Source organism: Falco rusticolus, chromosome 4 (genome assembly GCF_015220075.1).
Source record: "Falco rusticolus isolate bFalRus1 chromosome 4, bFalRus1.pri, whole genome shotgun sequence".
Classification (NCBI taxonomy): Eukaryota; Metazoa; Chordata; class Aves; order Falconiformes; family Falconidae; genus Falco; species Falco rusticolus.
Window position 1 is genome coordinate 6,467,158 of NC_051190.1, and position 17,611 is coordinate 6,484,768.

At 42.5% G+C, this 17,611-nt stretch overlaps 1 protein-coding gene across 1 annotated transcript in view; it reads left to right on the forward strand.

Annotated features, from left to right (window-relative positions):
- Window positions 1-1,241: 1,241 nt before the first annotated feature.
- LOC119146687 (store-operated calcium entry regulator STIMATE-like) overlaps window positions 1,242-17,611 on the forward strand; it is a 38,716-nt gene continuing 22,346 nt past the window's right edge. The window contains exon 1 of the mRNA XM_037384711.1: window positions 1,242-1,484. Within this exon, the coding sequence (XP_037240608.1) occupies window positions 1,310-1,484 (175 nt within the window). The 5' untranslated portion in view covers window positions 1,242-1,309. The remainder of the gene's footprint in view (window positions 1,485-17,611) is intronic.

A 17,611-nucleotide genomic window follows, 5' to 3' on the forward strand; every position in this document is an offset into this window, starting at 1 on the left:
TGAATTTTTAACCAGTATAAGCATCCAGGTCAGGTGTGTGTGTGGAACGTCCAATGTTCAGCAGCAGCTGTGACAGCTTGAAAACCATTCCTGGGCCACAACCAAATAGCTCAGGTCCACGTCGGAATGCAGAGCTGGATGGCTGTGATTCCTGTGTACAAGGTGGGAGAACAAGCAACCTTCTTGGTCCTTGCCCATTCTTTCAGGTAACTCTGCATTCCTGAGCTCTTGCTTTTGATGCAGCTCAAAGCAGAGGAGGGTTCGACCTGGGCTGCCGGGGCACTGAACAGTGCATTCTGGCTGCATGCTCTGCAATTCAGAGAATTTGAGAGCATTTCTTTTTCTAGCTGCAGCTTCCAGACGTTCATGGCACAGCCTGAATATCAGAGAAGACGCTGCTGCGTGCCAGCACTGCTTGGCATCGCCGGCCGGGAAGGACAGTCACGTAGGTGGGTTTGCAAGATAGAAGCAGCAGATGTCATTATTTGGAGACAACTGTTGCTTCACGTGCTCTGCTTAGTTTTCTGAGCCACCTGAACGCGTTGGGCTTCATGGGCCGTACTTACAAACAAATTCATGTTTACATGAGGATTTCAATTATTTCAAGGAACTCAAGAACAGGTGTGAGAAAAGCCTACAATGCAATATGACCCAGGCCCCTCCCACACGGGACATAACCTAAACGTGAGTGCCCTGCCTGGTGGCGGCGGGGGTACGGGGCGATGGGGTCAGGCGGGCCGGGCAGCAGGTACACTGCGAAACGAACGTGCTGCCCCGTTACGTGTTATCCGTTGTGCTGTCGGTGGCTCTTTTAAAAGAAGAAATATTTTTTTGCCGAAGGATCCAGGTCATAATTCTTTCCTCCTAGCTGGATGCCAAACTTGCGGAGCTGTGGGGCCGAGCGGAGCCGCGGGGGGTGCGGGCTGGCCCGGGTTTCACCTGGTGGGGCTCCGCTGCCGTTTAGGAAGCCGCCTGGATGCTGGCGGAGCGTCGTGCGGCTGCTCGGGGCACCGGGCGCCCCGGAGCGTGAGGCTGCGGCGCGGCCCGCTCTCCTCCCGCGGAGCTGCCCGGGGACCGGAGCCCCCAGCCCAGCGCGGGCAGCCCCGGCAGCGCTGAGGGGCGGGGCGGGCAGAGCGGGCGGGGCCGCGGGGCCGGGGCTCGGCCAATGGGAGAGCGGCGCGGTCGGTGACGCGGCGGGGCGGGCGGGAGGCGCAGGAAGCGCGGCGGGGGGGGCGCGGCCTCGGCCGCCGGTCGCGACGTCGCCGCCGCCGCCATGCGCCGCTGAGGCGGGCGCTGGCCGGGCCTCGCCATGGGGGCGCCGCCACCCAACGGCAGCCTCGGCCTCACCGACAGCCCCCCGCAGCCGGGCGGGGCGGCGGCGGCGGGGCCGGGAGACCGCGGCTGCGAGAACGGGGCCCTCATGGACAGCTTCGGCATCTTCCTGCAGGGGCTCCTGGGCGTCGTGGCCTTCAGCACCCTCATGCGTGAGTGGCGGCGGGGGCGGGCCGCGGCCTCCGGGCCTCGCCGGCCGGGCGGGGGTGGGCCGCGGCCGGGCTGCTCTCTTCCTCCTTGGGGCGCGGAGGCCCGGGCTCGGTTAGTGGTGCCGCGACCTGGCTGCGGTGTCCCGGGGCCGTCCGGGACGGGCGCCGGGCTGTTCCGGGCCACCGGCCGTGCAGCCGCCGCTGTGTCCGTGCCGGGGTTGCCGGAGCGGGGCCGTGACCGAGGCCTCCTCGCCGTTCCCGGCAGGGCGGGAGCGGGGCGTTAGCGCCGGCCGCAGCCGCCGGAGGGGCCGGCGGGCGGGCCGCGGGCAGAGGCGGTGTCCGGGAGGGTTCCCGGTACTAAACGCGAATGCACTTTCTGAAATGGGCTTCCCTAAAGCTCGCCCCATGCTGGCAGGGCTGACCGCGGCGGGGGGGGCACGTATTCTGCTTCGAATGCAGCCAGCAAGATGCGGCGGTGTGTGCGGAATCACTCGGGTTTAGGACTTGCAAAAGAAAATGGGCGAGGCAGCGTCACCTTACCCCAAGCGTACCTCGTCATGTCATCAACAGCAAAGGAAGGCACAGTTGTCTGAATCCCAGCGCACTGCACCGCGCTGGCTCAGGGTGCTGGACCTTGGAGCTGGAGCAGCCGCTGCGCTGGCGTGGCTGTTCGCCGCAGCTCAGCTGATGAGCAGTAACTTGTCACGCTGCTCATTTGAGTTTGGTGAGAAGACGAGAAAGGCTGGAGGCTGTCCTGACGTCAACCCTGCCGGCTCTGAGGGAATCACAGCAAGGCGCAACAGTTCTGGTAGACTTTTCTCTCTATTCCATACTGTAGTTAACCTTTTCGTTGAGGAGTGAAAAAGAAGCCTAGTGCCGTTACTCAGCTGACCATGAAGTTTCTGTTAACAAAATGTGGGAGAGGAAGAAGGGAACGTCCGTGGCAAGTGTTTTACAGTTTGATCCAAAGACCAAGATCCTGTTTACGTTAGAATTGCACTGATACCGTTTCATGCTAGCATCATGCTATTGTGGTTAAGTCAGAAGTTTGCTAACACACTGTATTTGCATACTTTAGTGTTTCAGTCACAGTTAACAATTGCATTGCTCGTATAAAAGCTATGCACGTAGCAGTCATTGTTATGTTATTCAATGACAACACTAGTCACTGGTGTGACATTTGGTCAGTCAGAGCATCCTCGTAATTAGAAGTTTTGGTAGTTTCCAAACAAAAGTACCTCTCTTTAGGAAGATGATATATATGCATTATTGGTTTTAAAGAGGAGAGATACAAATAGATAATCCTTATGGATCATGCATCAAAAGGTGAAGAACTGCAAATGGATAGTATCTTTTTTTATGGAAATGGTATCACTTTAGTCATTTTACAATAGCACAGGAATACTCAGTGAAAGCAAGAAAAAGTAAACAGAAAAAGTAAAGACTAGGAAAACAAAAGCCTAGTTGTTAGCTGCGCTTCCTAACTTTGATTACATACTTTTAAACCATGAACTCTTAGGGGGAGACTTGACGAAATGCTTGCGGTTGTAGAAGAAGGGAGTGAAAGGAAGGTAGCCAATCCTCACAGTGGTACTGGTGAGAAAAGGAATGTGTTTCCAAAGTGTAATAGAGCAAAAAAGTAGCAACTTGTTGTGTTTACAGAAGGATAGGTATGTTCTTCTCAATTTTGACAGCCATGTGCTCTTCCACCTTATTTTGGGCCTCTGCCCTAGCAGGAGGAGCAACTGGCCTCACTACATGGAGCAGTTACACCAGTAAAAGAACAGTTCTCTCTCAGTGAAGTGCTGTGCTGGAGGGGTGGTTCTGTTCTGTCTTAGTTTTGTTGAATGTTTCTGTCCTTTTTATATCAAATACAAAATGCCTGGTGCATTGTTTCAAAACCTGTAAAGTTGTCTCAACAAAGAGGACTTATTGTGATCCATGTGGCAGATCTGATGTGACAGAGAAGCAGGAACTTGTGGCTGAGAACAAGAGGGAGAGTGTGAGCTTTCCTCAGCAGTCACCTTGGCACCTACGCAGTGGTTCCTGTCCCTGAGCTGCTGTGGCTGGACTTCTGGAGCTGGATCACAGAACCAATACAGCAAGAAAAATAAACAGGGAGACATGGTTAGTTTTAAGCATTAGTGTTTCCGTGCTTTGGTCCTCTAGCTGTCCGCCACAACAGAGGTGATAGTGCTGAGGGAGAAACAAGTGGCTGTAGGCAGGCACCACTTGAGACGCAGCACCGCTGTCAGGTCAGAGGCGGGCCTCCCTTTTGGACAGCATTCCTTCTCTGTATGCGGCTGTATCGCTTCTCCAGCTCTCAGCCGTAAAAAGTCAGAGAACTGAAAACACATGACTGGCTGGTATTTAAAACTAACTTCTAAAGAACAAGTCACTTGCCTTTATTTTCTGAAAGGGAGCCCTCAGAGATACTCCAATACTTGGGTTGCAATGAATGGTGCAGAACTCTCTGTAGAAAAAGACATGAAAGTAACAGCAACAGAGATACATTGTACAATTGCTGTACACACAGAGGCTGTTTTCCTTTGAAAAATACTTGATTTGACATGTAAAGAATAAGAATTTTTGGTAAGTGGCTAAATCAAAGGCTGACCCAGATTTGCCCTTTTCTAGATGAATCTTACCATGCTTGCATTCAGTGGAACAAAGAAAATTAAAAAAAAAAAAAAATCTGATTGTAGTAACTAGCTGTAAGAGGAGGAGGAGGGCCTTTTCTGTGCCTCATTGGTAGATGTTCATCTACAAGTGACTGAAGGATTGTTCTTAAAGCAAAATTATTTAAGATGCAACGCTCCAGTTTGCCACCTTCTTGTGCATGCCCCTACTGAATTGCTGTAAAGTTATACTATCAACTGACCTGCCAATGACATAAGTTAAACTTCATGTTTTAAGGGCTAAAATGCGGTTAAGTGTCAGGTTTTTAAGTTGTTGGAAGATGTGGTGACTCTCTGTCAGAGGGAGCATGGAAACTGCATTGCTGCAACTATCATCTAATACTACAAGGAAAGGTTTTTACCCTAATCACAGTATTAGCCTAACTTGTGCATGCCACTGCTACTGAATTGGCACAACCAAGAAGTGACAGGAATGGAGAATTTCTTGCTTTGAGCTCATCCTTTGACAAAATGATCATTTGCAATTAAATCTGGTTTCCTTTGCAGTTCTTGTGCTCTTGCTCTGTCACATGAGGAAGAATAGCTTAACTTACTGTCTTACCTCATAGTAGCCTTTTTAATGAGTGATTTTTCTTCTATTACTTTCAGATTCAAATGTACAACCTGTCGTATCCTCTTCATCTTTTTGTTGTAGAAGATGCTTTAGCTACTTATCATCTATTCTGACTTTATATGGGAGCCTCCCTAACCGCCAAAGAGTAGAAGTTTGCCTTTATTTTTGTTGCTATAAGTTGTTTAAGGCCTCCCAAATCCACTTCTTAGTCACTCTGATCTCAAGTCTTCTCCTCCTGTTCTTTGTGTAAGGCATTGTGCACTGGAGGAGCAAGGTCCTTTTCTGGTTTCTGAATCGGTAGGGAATATACTTAATACTATCAGAGCCCACCAGTGTGTTGTCTTTAGTCACTGTGAATTGATTCTTACTGCTCAGAGTTTAGTCCTCTGCTGTGAAGCTAAAAATGTGTTGAAACAGTTTCACCCAGACACTACAGACGTGCCAGTATGTCAGAAATCGTACTGACGTCCAGTGAGACAACTTTTGTTGTTTTTCTCTCAACCATAGGCTCTAACACCCTGTCAAAGGGAACTAACTGGTTAAAAACTACCCCTTTCTGGCAAATCTGCTTGGACTGGCAGCCCTTTTGAATTCTGGTCACTAATTCTCAGGTCTGTTAGCCTGCTTTTTTTGAAGTCTGTTACTAAATTTTGCACTTGTCCCTCCTGCCTAAGTATGTGTTATTTTCCACCCTAGTTTATTTAAGCCAAGCCACATCATAACAGGAAGTCGTAATGGGTTTTCCTTGATGGAAGAGTTGTATGTTTATGCTTCAGGTCAGTAAGCCAAAGATAATATTTGTTTCAAAGTTTGCCATTATAATGCTTGTATCTTATTTCATGGGGATATTGTTTTAAAATGACAGCTTTGCTGCTTAGGTGGTTTCTGGTTTTTTTTGGTGCAGGGAAGTTTTTTTATTACTGATGCCACAAAGCTGGTTTAAAAAAAATATATATATATAATTATTATTTTTTTATGATGTGATATGTTTTGTCAGTAATTCCAAGCACCCCCTGAGCATTCTTTGGTTAGGCTTTTGTTGATAATGAATTATTAGGGAGTGGTGTTGGCATAGTATTCCCTCACATGCATTATTTACAGCTACACCTTACATTGTACAATTTCTATTAGCTGAACCTGCAGAAAGGTATGGGGGGGAAGAACCATTGCTCATCCCGTTCCCCTGTCTGACACAAACTGTTTCAAGTATTTCATCTTGAATATGTAGTTTCTTTACTAAGCTAGTTTGCCAGAAGATTGGTACTTTACCAGAGTGTGGCGATCTTTGTTTCAGATACTTAAAAACAGGTGAGAAATTAGATGTGAGTTGTACTGATGAACTATTGAAATAGAAGAGTCATCTGGTCCTCTGCAGGTAAAAGGTTTGTGTCCACCTGTGAGGAAAATAAAAATATGCTGTAAAGGAGACCAGAGCGTGTGGGTCTGTTACTGTTTTACGACTTTAATACAGTTTGAGTCTGTACTCACGCTGAGAAGGGTGAAAGCTTCTGTGTTAACAGAAGTGAAATGATTGGTACAGGTGTAGTGGATAGGTGAGTAGGTGGGTTTGCTGTTGAGGGTCATAGCTGGGAGAAAAAACCCAAACAATTATTGTAGAGGATACCATGTATATTTTTTTATGTCCTCTCTTTGCTTACAGTGCCTTAAGAGAAGTACCTTAAAAACTACATCCTTAAGGTCAGTTTACTTTACAGCAAGGTTTTCCCACCTGATGAGCCATGCAAGGAAAATGAGTGCTTCTTCATATAATAAGCTATCTTAGTAGGTAGTTTAGTAGAATTTGAAATGCTTTAGCCAAAATGTGATTTTCAGAGGAATGATTTCATGTTTGCATGAAGGTAGAATTTGAAATGCTTTAGCCAAAATGTGATTTTCAGAGGAATGATTTCATGTTTGCATGAAGGTAGAATTTGAAATGCTTTAGCCAAAATGTGATTTTTCAGAGGAATGATTTCATGTTTGCATGAAGGTAGAATTTGAAATGCTTTAGCCAAAATGTGATTTTTCAGAGGAATGATTTCATGTTTGCATGAAGGTAGAATTTGAAATGCTTTAGCCAAAATGTGATTTTTCAGAGGAATGATTTCATGTTTGCATGAAGGTAGAATTTGAAATGCTTTAGCCAAAATGTGATTTTTCAGAGGAATGATTTCATGTTTGCATGAAGGTAGAATTTGAAATGCTTTAGCCAAAATGTGATTTTTCAGAGGAATGATTTCATGTTTGCATGAAGGTAGAATTTGAAATGCTTTAGCCAAAATGTGATTTTTCAGAGGAATGATTTCATGTTTGCATGAAGGTAGAATTTGAAATGCTTTAGCCAAAATGTGATTTTTCAGAGGAATGATTTCATGTTTGCATGAAGGTAGAATTTGAAATGCTTTAGCCAAAATGTGATTTTCAGAGGAATGATTTCATGTTTGCATGAAGGTAAGAGAGTACTATTAGGGGGAATAATGTTCTAGGGAGCAGGAACTTGAGAAGGAATCAATCTAGTGGCCTTTCAAAAAAAAAAAAAAAAAAGTCAGCTTAAAGAAAACTACTAGATAGAAAAGAACTAAAACATATAATTTGCAGTTGTTTTCTATATGAATTTCCTTTTAGCTTGAGCAGCTTTTAAAAAAATGTGAAAATATTAGGGAAATGGCTTTGATACCCCATAACATCAGCAGTGAATACAGGATTCTGAGTAACAGTAACAAGTTTATCCTACATGGTGGTTTCCTAAGACGTAGGGCAGTGGCCCACTAGCAAGGTGGTGTTTTATCAATAAAGGTATTATGTAAGAAGACTTGATATCCCGACTCAATAGTGTCTCATCCTTGTAAGTATATGCTCTGAGTGACACAGTACATGTTCACGTGAATTGCTGAGGACCACCTCAGAAAGGCTCTTCGCACAACTGATTTTAAAACTTGTCTCCTACAGAAGCTTCAAATCACAAATAGGATCTTTCATATTTACAAAGATACTAACAGTATTGTACTCACTGGGTCCCACTTTGAAGAATGCATTTGGTTCTTTTTCCTGGAACTCTTCACAAGTGCAAGTTCCTGGTGAATTGTCAGACACGTGCAGAACTTACATTCCGGTGCATGTTTGGGGATTACCGAGTGTTGGGCACTCTGAAATTACCTGAAGGACTGCTTTCCAGTATGGCAGCAATGGGGATGAATCCCTCTTAGTGTCAAGGAAAACTGTTAAGATATGCTATTAAACTAGGTTAAAAGGCAAAATTTGGGGAAGGAGCGAAGGGAGAGTAAGTTTTTAAAAAGGCGGAGGTGAAAAAAAAAAAAAAAAGTCCAGAACTTGGAAGTAGCAGGACTTTCCCATGCGAAAGCGAGCGGGTGGCGGGGCCGCAGGACCCCTGGGCGGCCCCGGGGGCGGCCGGGCGGAGCAGGACCCTGGACAGCGCCCGGCCGCGGAGCCGGACCTGGCGGCGCTGCGGGCTTGGCGGGCTGACGTGAAGCCGTGATGCCACCCCCCATCGGGCTGGGGGCCAGGGAGGGAGCAGAACTGGGGTGTGACGGTCCTAGGAAAGAAGGTGGTTTATCCTCTTGCTCCTCCGGGCCCAATCCGTGGTAGTCAGCAATGATCAGTATCTCAGTTGGCTACAGTAGCTATTATTCTGCAGGTTAAGTGGCCGCTGTGACTGCAGGACTTGGAAAAGCCCTGTGAGGCCACAGCCAAGTACATTATGCCTTACAGTGATCAAGTGTGTTATCCCCACATGGTGACATGTCGCTTGCATCTATATTACATGGCTGCGTCTTGTTTAAATAAAACATCAGTTTTTTCAGTATCTCTGTGACATCCTTATCCATGTTGAAAACAGAAATGAAAGATGTACTGTGAGCTGCAGCAGGAAAAAACCCAAATGCAAGCACGTGGGTAAATTAGCTAAGTGCATTGTTTTCTTTTACCGTGCTAATGTTGCGGTATTCTTTACTATATGAAACATCTAGCTGGGATGAATTATGTTCATTGTGAGCTCTCCAGAAAAAGACAAATCTTGCCAATAAATTTCATGTTGTACAAAAGCAAGTAACAGTAGTGTTGGGAACTGCTTAGCTGATCCTTTCTAAAGGGAAGCAAGTAACCCGAAACAAAGTTAGGAATAAAAATTTTGGATTTGTTTTCTGTTTTGAAAACAGAAGACCGGTCTTGTTTTGTCGCATAGTTAGGTATGTGTCTTTGTGTTTACTGACAATGGGAGAGGCAAGTTTTCATCACGTTTAGTCTTGCTTAAGCTATATTTCCTTGTTTTTTTGAAAACAGACAACTTGCAAGCAGAATCTCTGTTGGATATAGATTGTAATAGTACTTTATTAGGTGGCTTAACATCCTGATCGTGTCAGGTTATAAATATTTTGGTGTCACTAAATGTAGCCACTATTCTTGAAATGCCGTGCCAGTAAAAGTTAAGGGGGGGGGGGGGGGGGGGGGAGATGCCCATTTAGACAAATAATCTGTAACTTGCACTTTTCATTAACAGTTGACTGATGTCCTCTTTTGTCTTGTTGGCTCAGAACATACTACATTTTCTTATTACTCAGCTGATTGCTGGGTATAATTGTACTCCAGATAATAAGCTTGTTCTAAGTATAATTACACATGTCATTCACATTATGAAATGTTTAGAAAAAAGGATAAGTTATGCTGACATTTGTAAACTATTAAAATGAGAAATTATCCAGAAACTCTGAATCTGTGTTTAATTAGAACTAACTTCTGGACCGTTAGCTAGACCGTTGTTTAATTGTAAACTGCATAATGAATGTGTTCTTGAGTAGTGTTTTATAATTAAATTTGTAAGGAGCTGATTTGTACAAACACAGTGTGCATTTTTGTGTTCTGCAGTGATATTAATTTCATGGTTAATGAAGTTTGCATTCTCAAACTGGTATTTAACAAGGTCTTATCTGTGTGGATTTTGTTGATGAAATGAAAAATCAGGTCTGCTTTCTCATGCCTGCTGGTAGGAAACGCTTCACATTCGCAAAGATTTCTTGATCACGGCAAAATGTATTCCCTATGAAACTTATTATGTTAAATCTCTCTGGCAGACTGAATATAAGCTTGGAGCTTGCATGAGACTGCCTTTGCAGGTAGTGTGGTATAGGGATGAGGTTTTACGGTTTAATCAGGAATAATTAAACATGTTCACGCTGTTGGTCAAGGTACTGAAGACCTGTTTTTCTACCAGTGACCCTGAATCACTTGTTGTCATAACCTCATACATACGTTGTCATGTGAAATGAATGCTGAGGATGAAAACATGCTAAAATGGATTCACAGTTCAGATTCCTCATAGTTCACATACATGGTTCAGACTCAGTTACAGGTGTAAGTTAGGTCACAAGCGTTCTGAGCTAGAGTAGGAAAAAGTTATCCCAAGGAAGGTACTAAACTTGTTTTATTTTGTTGTTCATGGTGGATTTTTTTTTCTCTAGATGTTGCAATTTTTAAAAAATAATCAAATATTTTTATAATTTGAAATGTTTTGGCTTTGGGCATCTTAACTTCTGTGAAGTTTTTGGCTACCCCAGACTCTAAGATACCACCTTATTGCTCTCTACAGCTACCTGAAAGGAGGTTTAGCAAGGTGGAGGTTGGTCTCTTCTCCCAGGTAACAAGCATTAGGACAGAGGAAATGGCCTCAAGTTGCACCAGGGGAGGTTTAGATTGGATATTAGGAACAATTTTTTCACCTGAAGGGTTGTCAGGCATTAGAACAGGCTGCCCAGGGAAGTGATTGAGTCACCATCCCCAGAGGTATTTAAAAGACTTGTAGCTGTGGCGCTGAGCGACATGGTTTAGTGGTGGGCTTGGCAGTGCTGGGTTAACATTTGGACTCTGATCTTCGACGTCCTTTCCAACCTAAACGATTCTATGATTTTAGGATTCCTCCTCTTGTTGGCTCACCTGGGAGAAGAGGAAGACAGTGTTACATTTCCTTGTTTTATCTGGTCACAGGGCATTAAATAGAGCCCAGGAGGACTTGGGAAGCAGCAAGGTGCTCAGGATGTGAAGATTTGTGAAAAGAAGTTTATTTGTGTACTCCTTTTGTTTGAAAGGTCTCTCCATTGCTGTGCTCCACTGACACTGTTGAAAGAGATGAACCAATGGAAGTAAGTGGAAATTGTTGGTGAGAGGTGAACTCGAGAGAGGCGATCCTGAACTTTTAAGGGTTTCACATGTAACAGTTCTATAGGACTAACGTCGGTTTGGTAACTGGTACAACTTAAAAGATTGTCCTGGGCCTCAGTGCTCAGAACTTGGCCAGGTACTGTTCTATAGGGTTCATCTTACCAATTCTGGACAGGCTAGTCAGTCACCTTGAATGTGAGTACTTTACAGAAATAACCTTTACTTGTTTTTTTGTTGTTTTACTTTTTTTTTTTTTCTATTTGTCAAAAATATTTTTTCCATTAAAAAAAATTAAAATTACAATCAAGTATTCACAGCTAACAACAAATATCCTCTGTCTCTAATAATTTTTGAAGATGATATGCTCTAAAATTTTAATTACTTTTTTAGAATAATTGCTCTTACTTTCTTTCTTGGGCTGGAAAAGCTACTATGCAACATCTTCCAGCATAGCTTTCTTGTTTTGAGGAGGATGGTGTGACTAGCAGCGTATGTTATGTGTCTAGGTTTCTAATACTTTCTTTGAGAGGTAATTGTAATGTTAGAAGATTAAATAGTCTAAGAAGCTTCCAAATTAAACAGGGGAGGAGTGGGGGACAACACACACCCACTCTCCTCCACCTGAACCTAAAAGCTTGAGCCTTCTTATGGCAGTGGTTTTAGTGCTGGCATTAGGTTTTGGTGTTTTTATGAAACTTGCACAAATGTTAAGAAGTGTGAAGCTTTATCATTAAAAAGAATGCTCATGCACATGGAAATTATTACATGTGTTCACCTTGATTTCAGAAATTTAATTTATGCCGTGGATATCTAACTGTTAGATATGTTGTATCAAAGTAGTCTGCATAATTGGCCACTGACTCTCCTTTCATGCTATTTCATTGTCTGTAAAGAGAGTGTATGAAAGCAGGTTGTATATTTTTTGTTCTTTTTAAAACAACTGGTATTATGTGAAATGTCTTGCTTGCATCAATAGTTTCAGCAGCCTAGGAAGAATGAATCTGGTAAGCCAAGCTACTTACAAATTAAATGGACTCTAAACATATCGTGTATGTCCACCTTTGGCCTCCACGATTTAATATATTTGCTTTTTATAGTTTTCTATAAATGGAAACAGTTTTCCTTTTGCATTCATTTTCTGTATATCTGAACTTAAATTTTGGGTTTGCTTTCTGCTTTTCAAACTGCTACAGTTACTGGCTTAATTAATATTTTAATGTATGATGAGTGAGCTTGTAGCTGTGCTTTGGCAGTTCCAGCAGTTCCCAGGAGCTGGTTTAAAACAACCAGCTTGAATGACTCAAAGTTCATTGATATCCGTTGTCATACTAATAATGTTAGGAAAGCTTCATGTATTATTGAGTGATCTTGTGAATGCTGTACGTGAAAACAGTGTTGTGAATCGTAAATTGCTGCTTAGTGCACATTAATATGGATTGATTCTGTTTGGTTTGCACTAAATAATTCATGTTTCCCAAATGGTTCTTATTTTTAATAGAAAAAAATCCACTTGAACACAGCAGACTGTATTTTTCAGCTCTCACTAGGTGTGTGGATCACATGGTAGGAATGGTACATGCATTTCTCTAGCAACCTACCCTTTTCTTTTTTTTGGTGTGGTTGTTTAATAACACCTGGTTCAGAGTATAAGTATTTGCAAGAGACCTCTGTATTAAATTTCTAAACCCAGTCTCGCAGGCACTTTTAGGGCTGGAAGTTTAGATTTACTTTGCTTTAATTATCTCATACCTATTGAAACAGAATAGCATATGCTTCTGTCTCTGAGAGTGCTGGGAAACTGTGATTTGTATTATGACCTTTCAGATAGAGCACATCTTGACTGAATGGTGCTACATATGCTAAATGCAAAGATAACAAATGCTTGTCTCCAAGATCAAATCTTGTCTTACAACTGTAGTATTTGTATAAATACTTCCTAAGCTACTTGTGCTATTTATCTTGGAGTTCTTAAATCAGTTACTTGTAACCCTTTATTTTTAGTATTGTTATAGTATCGGCATGCCTTTCAGGATGTAAAGGGCTGAATACTTTTGTTTAAGTAGTGTGTGTTACATGTGTTTTCTGACTTGTAAAGTGCTGGGCTGTCTGGGGAGATAGCGAGTAAATCAGCAATTGTGAGTGAGAACTTGTGTCTAATTCTTTGTCTGCTAAGTTGGTTTACCTATTTTAAAATTAAGCTTTACCTTTAAAATAAAAAAGGGCCAAAGCTCAATTACAGTAGCTGTTGATGTGGTATGTCTGGGTTGCATGCGCTACTAAGACACATTTGTTCCCTTTATTGACAGCCAAGTTAATGTTTCTGTCAGAACCACACTATCATGTGCTACCAGGCTGTGTGAGATCAGCCTTGGTGAAATTGTATTAGACTGAGTTGTATGTGACAGGTAGTATGACTTGTTTGTGTGTCCCTCAGCCAATCTTTACAAGCTAAGCATTTGGAAAATTATTTTTTTTTTAAGCTTAAAATATGCATGTGTTAGGAATAAAAGCCCACCAACTGCATGTAATGCATTTGGCTACCCTTCCTGAAGGAGCAACGTAATCTGTTTTATTCCAAAGCTCAGGTTTTGGGTTTTTTTCTGATAATGATTTGTCCTCTCCTCCCCTGCGTTGTGAAGGGAGCTTCACTGTGTGATCTCCATTCCCTTAGCTATCACCAAACCTTTTTTGTAGGGACAAAATGCACAGGTCGGTTTTAGCTGGGTGTGGAAGCAGGTAGGTAGTAATGTTTTTACAGAGGTTACTTCCAGTAACAGTAACTCTCCAGCATTTATCCAGCAAGCACTGCTGCCCATTTGATAAACTATGTGAAATCCAGTGCTGGCACATCGTTTTCCATCACCTTATGTCATCTGTGTGAGACAAAAGAGCCCTGGTCATGAGATATCTGGGCTTGGCGGATGCTTGGCATTAGCGTATTTAATGTTGCAGTAAAACAAAATCCCTTGTTCTCTGCTCTCACAAGAGTGTCAGTCAGACCTGTTTAACTATCGCCAGGTTTTTGTGGCTAAAAACTGTAGCCGCAATGTTATTCTAACTGCTGCCATTGGAACGAAGAGACTGGGATAAGATCTGCAGTTTTGCAGGTACCGTGGGGCTGTCTGGACACTGAATCATTAGTCTTACGATGTCCCTGAATAACTAACTAGCTGGGTCATTAAACTTTATTGTGTCCAATATTTCTATAAAGTTTCTGCCTGGGTGACTGTCTTTAATGGACAGGTTCTTAATTACACACATATCTCTAGAGAACCATTGAGGCCAAGGACACAGTAGAGTTAAGAAAAGGGGTTGGGTACTTGCATGGCTAATACCGCTTTTTGTCTTACAGAAATTTTGAAAATCCTTTTTGCTGGTGAGCTTATGCACTTCATAGTATGTCAGTCTTTAACACTGACTAGAACAAAATTTTCCTCTGAGTGAGTTATTCCATAACTTTCTTCATCATGAGGAAACCATGGTTTCTGCTGTCATTCTTCAATACGTGTGATTTTCGTTATATGTATGTACGCATACAGATGTAGCTGGCCATCAGTTGCTCTAGTCCAGTATAATTTCTGCTTTAGTATAATTGGTGTCCAAGAGTGTTGACAAGTCTAGGTCATTAAGCAAAAATATAATTAAGATCTTGGGAGTTCTTTTGTAGGGAATTAAGCAGCAGGCTTTCAGGGTATCCTGTGTTTGAGCATCTCAGTTGTAGTTAATGTAGGGCATAGGAAGAGAGGGAGCAATTGCAGTAGGGCAAAAATTGAATTACCAAGACTGTAGCACGTTTTCTTTTTTGTTTGGAGAAATGAGCAGCAAGCCAAAACTACTGGCTCTTTTGGTCTTTTTTTGCGATCACATTTATTACCTCTCTTTAAACACACACGCCCCATGTTCCCATTTTTTTTAAGCTATGAATATAGGGAGATGCTGAGTTCGTAAGTGTCAAAAACTTTTGGCAGTCAAGTTATATGTGGTTTATACATTTGTACACCTTTTTGTAAGGCATCATTGTAGATCATTATCATTAGGCATGTTGTTTCTTGCAAAATTAATTTAAAAAAGAAAAATTCTATATTGGGGAAGTCTGTAATTTCTTATTTCCTCTTTGCTGCTACCAAGAGAATAACGGGGGTGATAAACAGCAAGACAAGCCTTTTAAAAGCTTTGCTTTAGTGGGAAAGGGAGGGGAGTTCAAATGTGTGATAAAGATCACAGGTAACATAAAATCCACCGATAGTTGTCATTCCGTGGTGGTGGTGTGTATTTTCAGGAATTATTAGGGTGTCTGTGCCTATTCATTACATATGGTTCCCACTGTTGTGGGGGAAGTGTTGATACTAACAAGGAGAATAGTGTTTTTGACAGTCTTCCTAAAAAGAATTTTAAAAAATTGAAATCTGGCCTGCATATGTAGTTGATTTTTACAAGTTTTTTACAGTGTTAGAAATTGCAGGATCAAATTTATGATGCATATGTTCTCCTGATTACCAAATGTTCCGAAAATAGTTCACTTGTCTGAGAGTAGCCATATGAAATTCTGCATCCAATTCTGAGTTTGGATGCTAAGGCTTGGTGTAACTCTTCAGCTGTTACTCCATACATAATTAGCAAAACAGCATTCTACTGGAAACTTTAATACTTGTCTTGCATGTTGGAAACCATGTGAATTAAAATCAAAGTAACCCCACAGATCACAACAGTCTTGCACTGTAAGGGCTGTGTTGGAGGATTTGGTTGGTTGTAATGTGTTATTCAGGAAGCCCAGCAAAGCCAACCTGCTGGAGGAGATGGAACATTCTCATGATATAACACTGTACGAAAGCTCAAACTGCAGCAGATTTCTCACTGTTAAAATTCTGTGCATGCATATGTATGTGTGTATGTATAGGTTTTGGTTAACCACACTTTGGTCCTTTGGTAACTGGCTCAATCTCGGGAACTTTTAAGCATCATATCACAGAAAGATGACTCGTAGACTTACAGACCAGTTTTTGTTGGAAGAGAGCCTAAATGTCACCTGCCCCCACCTCCTCCTCAGAGCAGGGCCAGCCTGTGTCCCCTTGCTCAGAGCATCGTCCAGGTGAATTTTCAAGGTCTGTGAGACTGAAGTCTTTGCACCCTCTCTGGGCAACTTGTTGCAGAGTTTAATTGGTCTCATTGGAAACATTTTACTTCCACTATGTTGGAATTTCCTTGGCTGCAACTTGTGGCTGTTTCCTTGTGCCTGTTGCCTGTACGCCCGCAAGAAGGGTCTGATTCTGTTCTCACTGAAAGTGCCCACGCACGTGCGCAGGTTTGCATGTGTGACGTGTGAATGTGACCTTACCCTCGCTAACTTTTCCTACTTTTGGTTTTCTTCTTCTGTTTGCCTAGCTCAGCTGTGGCTTTGCTGAGATCTGGTGGCAGAAATGTGTAGCAGGTTTATGAAATGAAACATTTTTCTCACATGCTTTGTCTTTGACCTGGTTTTGAAGAAGTTTTGAGAAGCAGTGGACATACAGATGAAATTCCCAATTGTCGTCTCAGAAAAGCAGTGTTATTGTAGTACAGCTGTGGAGAACATCAAATATGTTGAATATTCTTTAGCTTGTTTTCCTTTTTTTGAATTTCAAATTAATGAGCTAGTGAAATCTTCTTAGATCTTTACTGGGATCAGAAGGTTTCTTATTGTGAACTTCCAGAACACGTGTCTAAGAAATGCAGTGATACATGCTATGTAAAAACATTTCATATGTTTGAGTTGAGCCAGTTTTGCGCTGCTGCAAGAGCAGCCACCCAGAAGCGTGGAGTTCTTGAAACCATGTTGAAGTTACTTCACATCAGAAAAATTTGCCCTCTGGGACGTTTGAGGAAGTGAAGGAGGGAGAGAAGGAAAGGCTGAATTCCAAATGCAGATTCAAGTGTTGCTTTTCATATTGACAGATTGAAGAGGCTTTTTGTTTCTTGTCTCTGTTCTTATATATGAACATTTATCTTTATTCTTCCCTGTGAGTCTTCAGTTTTCTGGAATACTGACTGCAGAACTCCTGTGTTAAAGTAACTGTTGGAAACCTTTCCACAGTACTCTGGCGTTAATTATTTCTAGAATTTCAATGAAATGGGAAGATGATTCAAGGAACTTGAATTTTGCATTAGCAATACTCTGCCTTATATGCTTATCTATTAACTGTCCATCTGGCAGCTCACATGCTTGTTGGCAGAAGTGCTTTTGTTTCCTTTCTTGAACGTTTCTGGCATGGAGCGTATAAACAAGCAGCACTTCTTTCTTCATTTATAATTCAGTATGAAATTCTGAACATTATTAGTTAATTAATATTAAATATGGTGAATTCTTGCTAGTGCGAGTATAGCGCTCCGAATTGAAGCATATGGAGTGGTACTGTCTCCTCGGAGTGAGAAGTTGGCAGATTGAGATCCATCTGTCAGCTGACACACGCACCAGTGCACGTCTCTGAGTTTACAGTGAGGCAGTGCAGACTGCCAAGAGAAACTGTGAGAGGGGCTGAAAACTTCGACAATCGTGGCATATTTGGGGGGAGGGCAAGTGGGAGAATTGCTTTCCCCTCCCCAATTTGATAGATGCTTAAAAAATTTACAGAAGCTTTATCTGACAAAATGTGCTGGCTTTTGGTTGCAAAATTAATTTGTTAATATTCAGCTCTGAGCTTACCAGTGTGATTATCTACAGCCTGTCATTT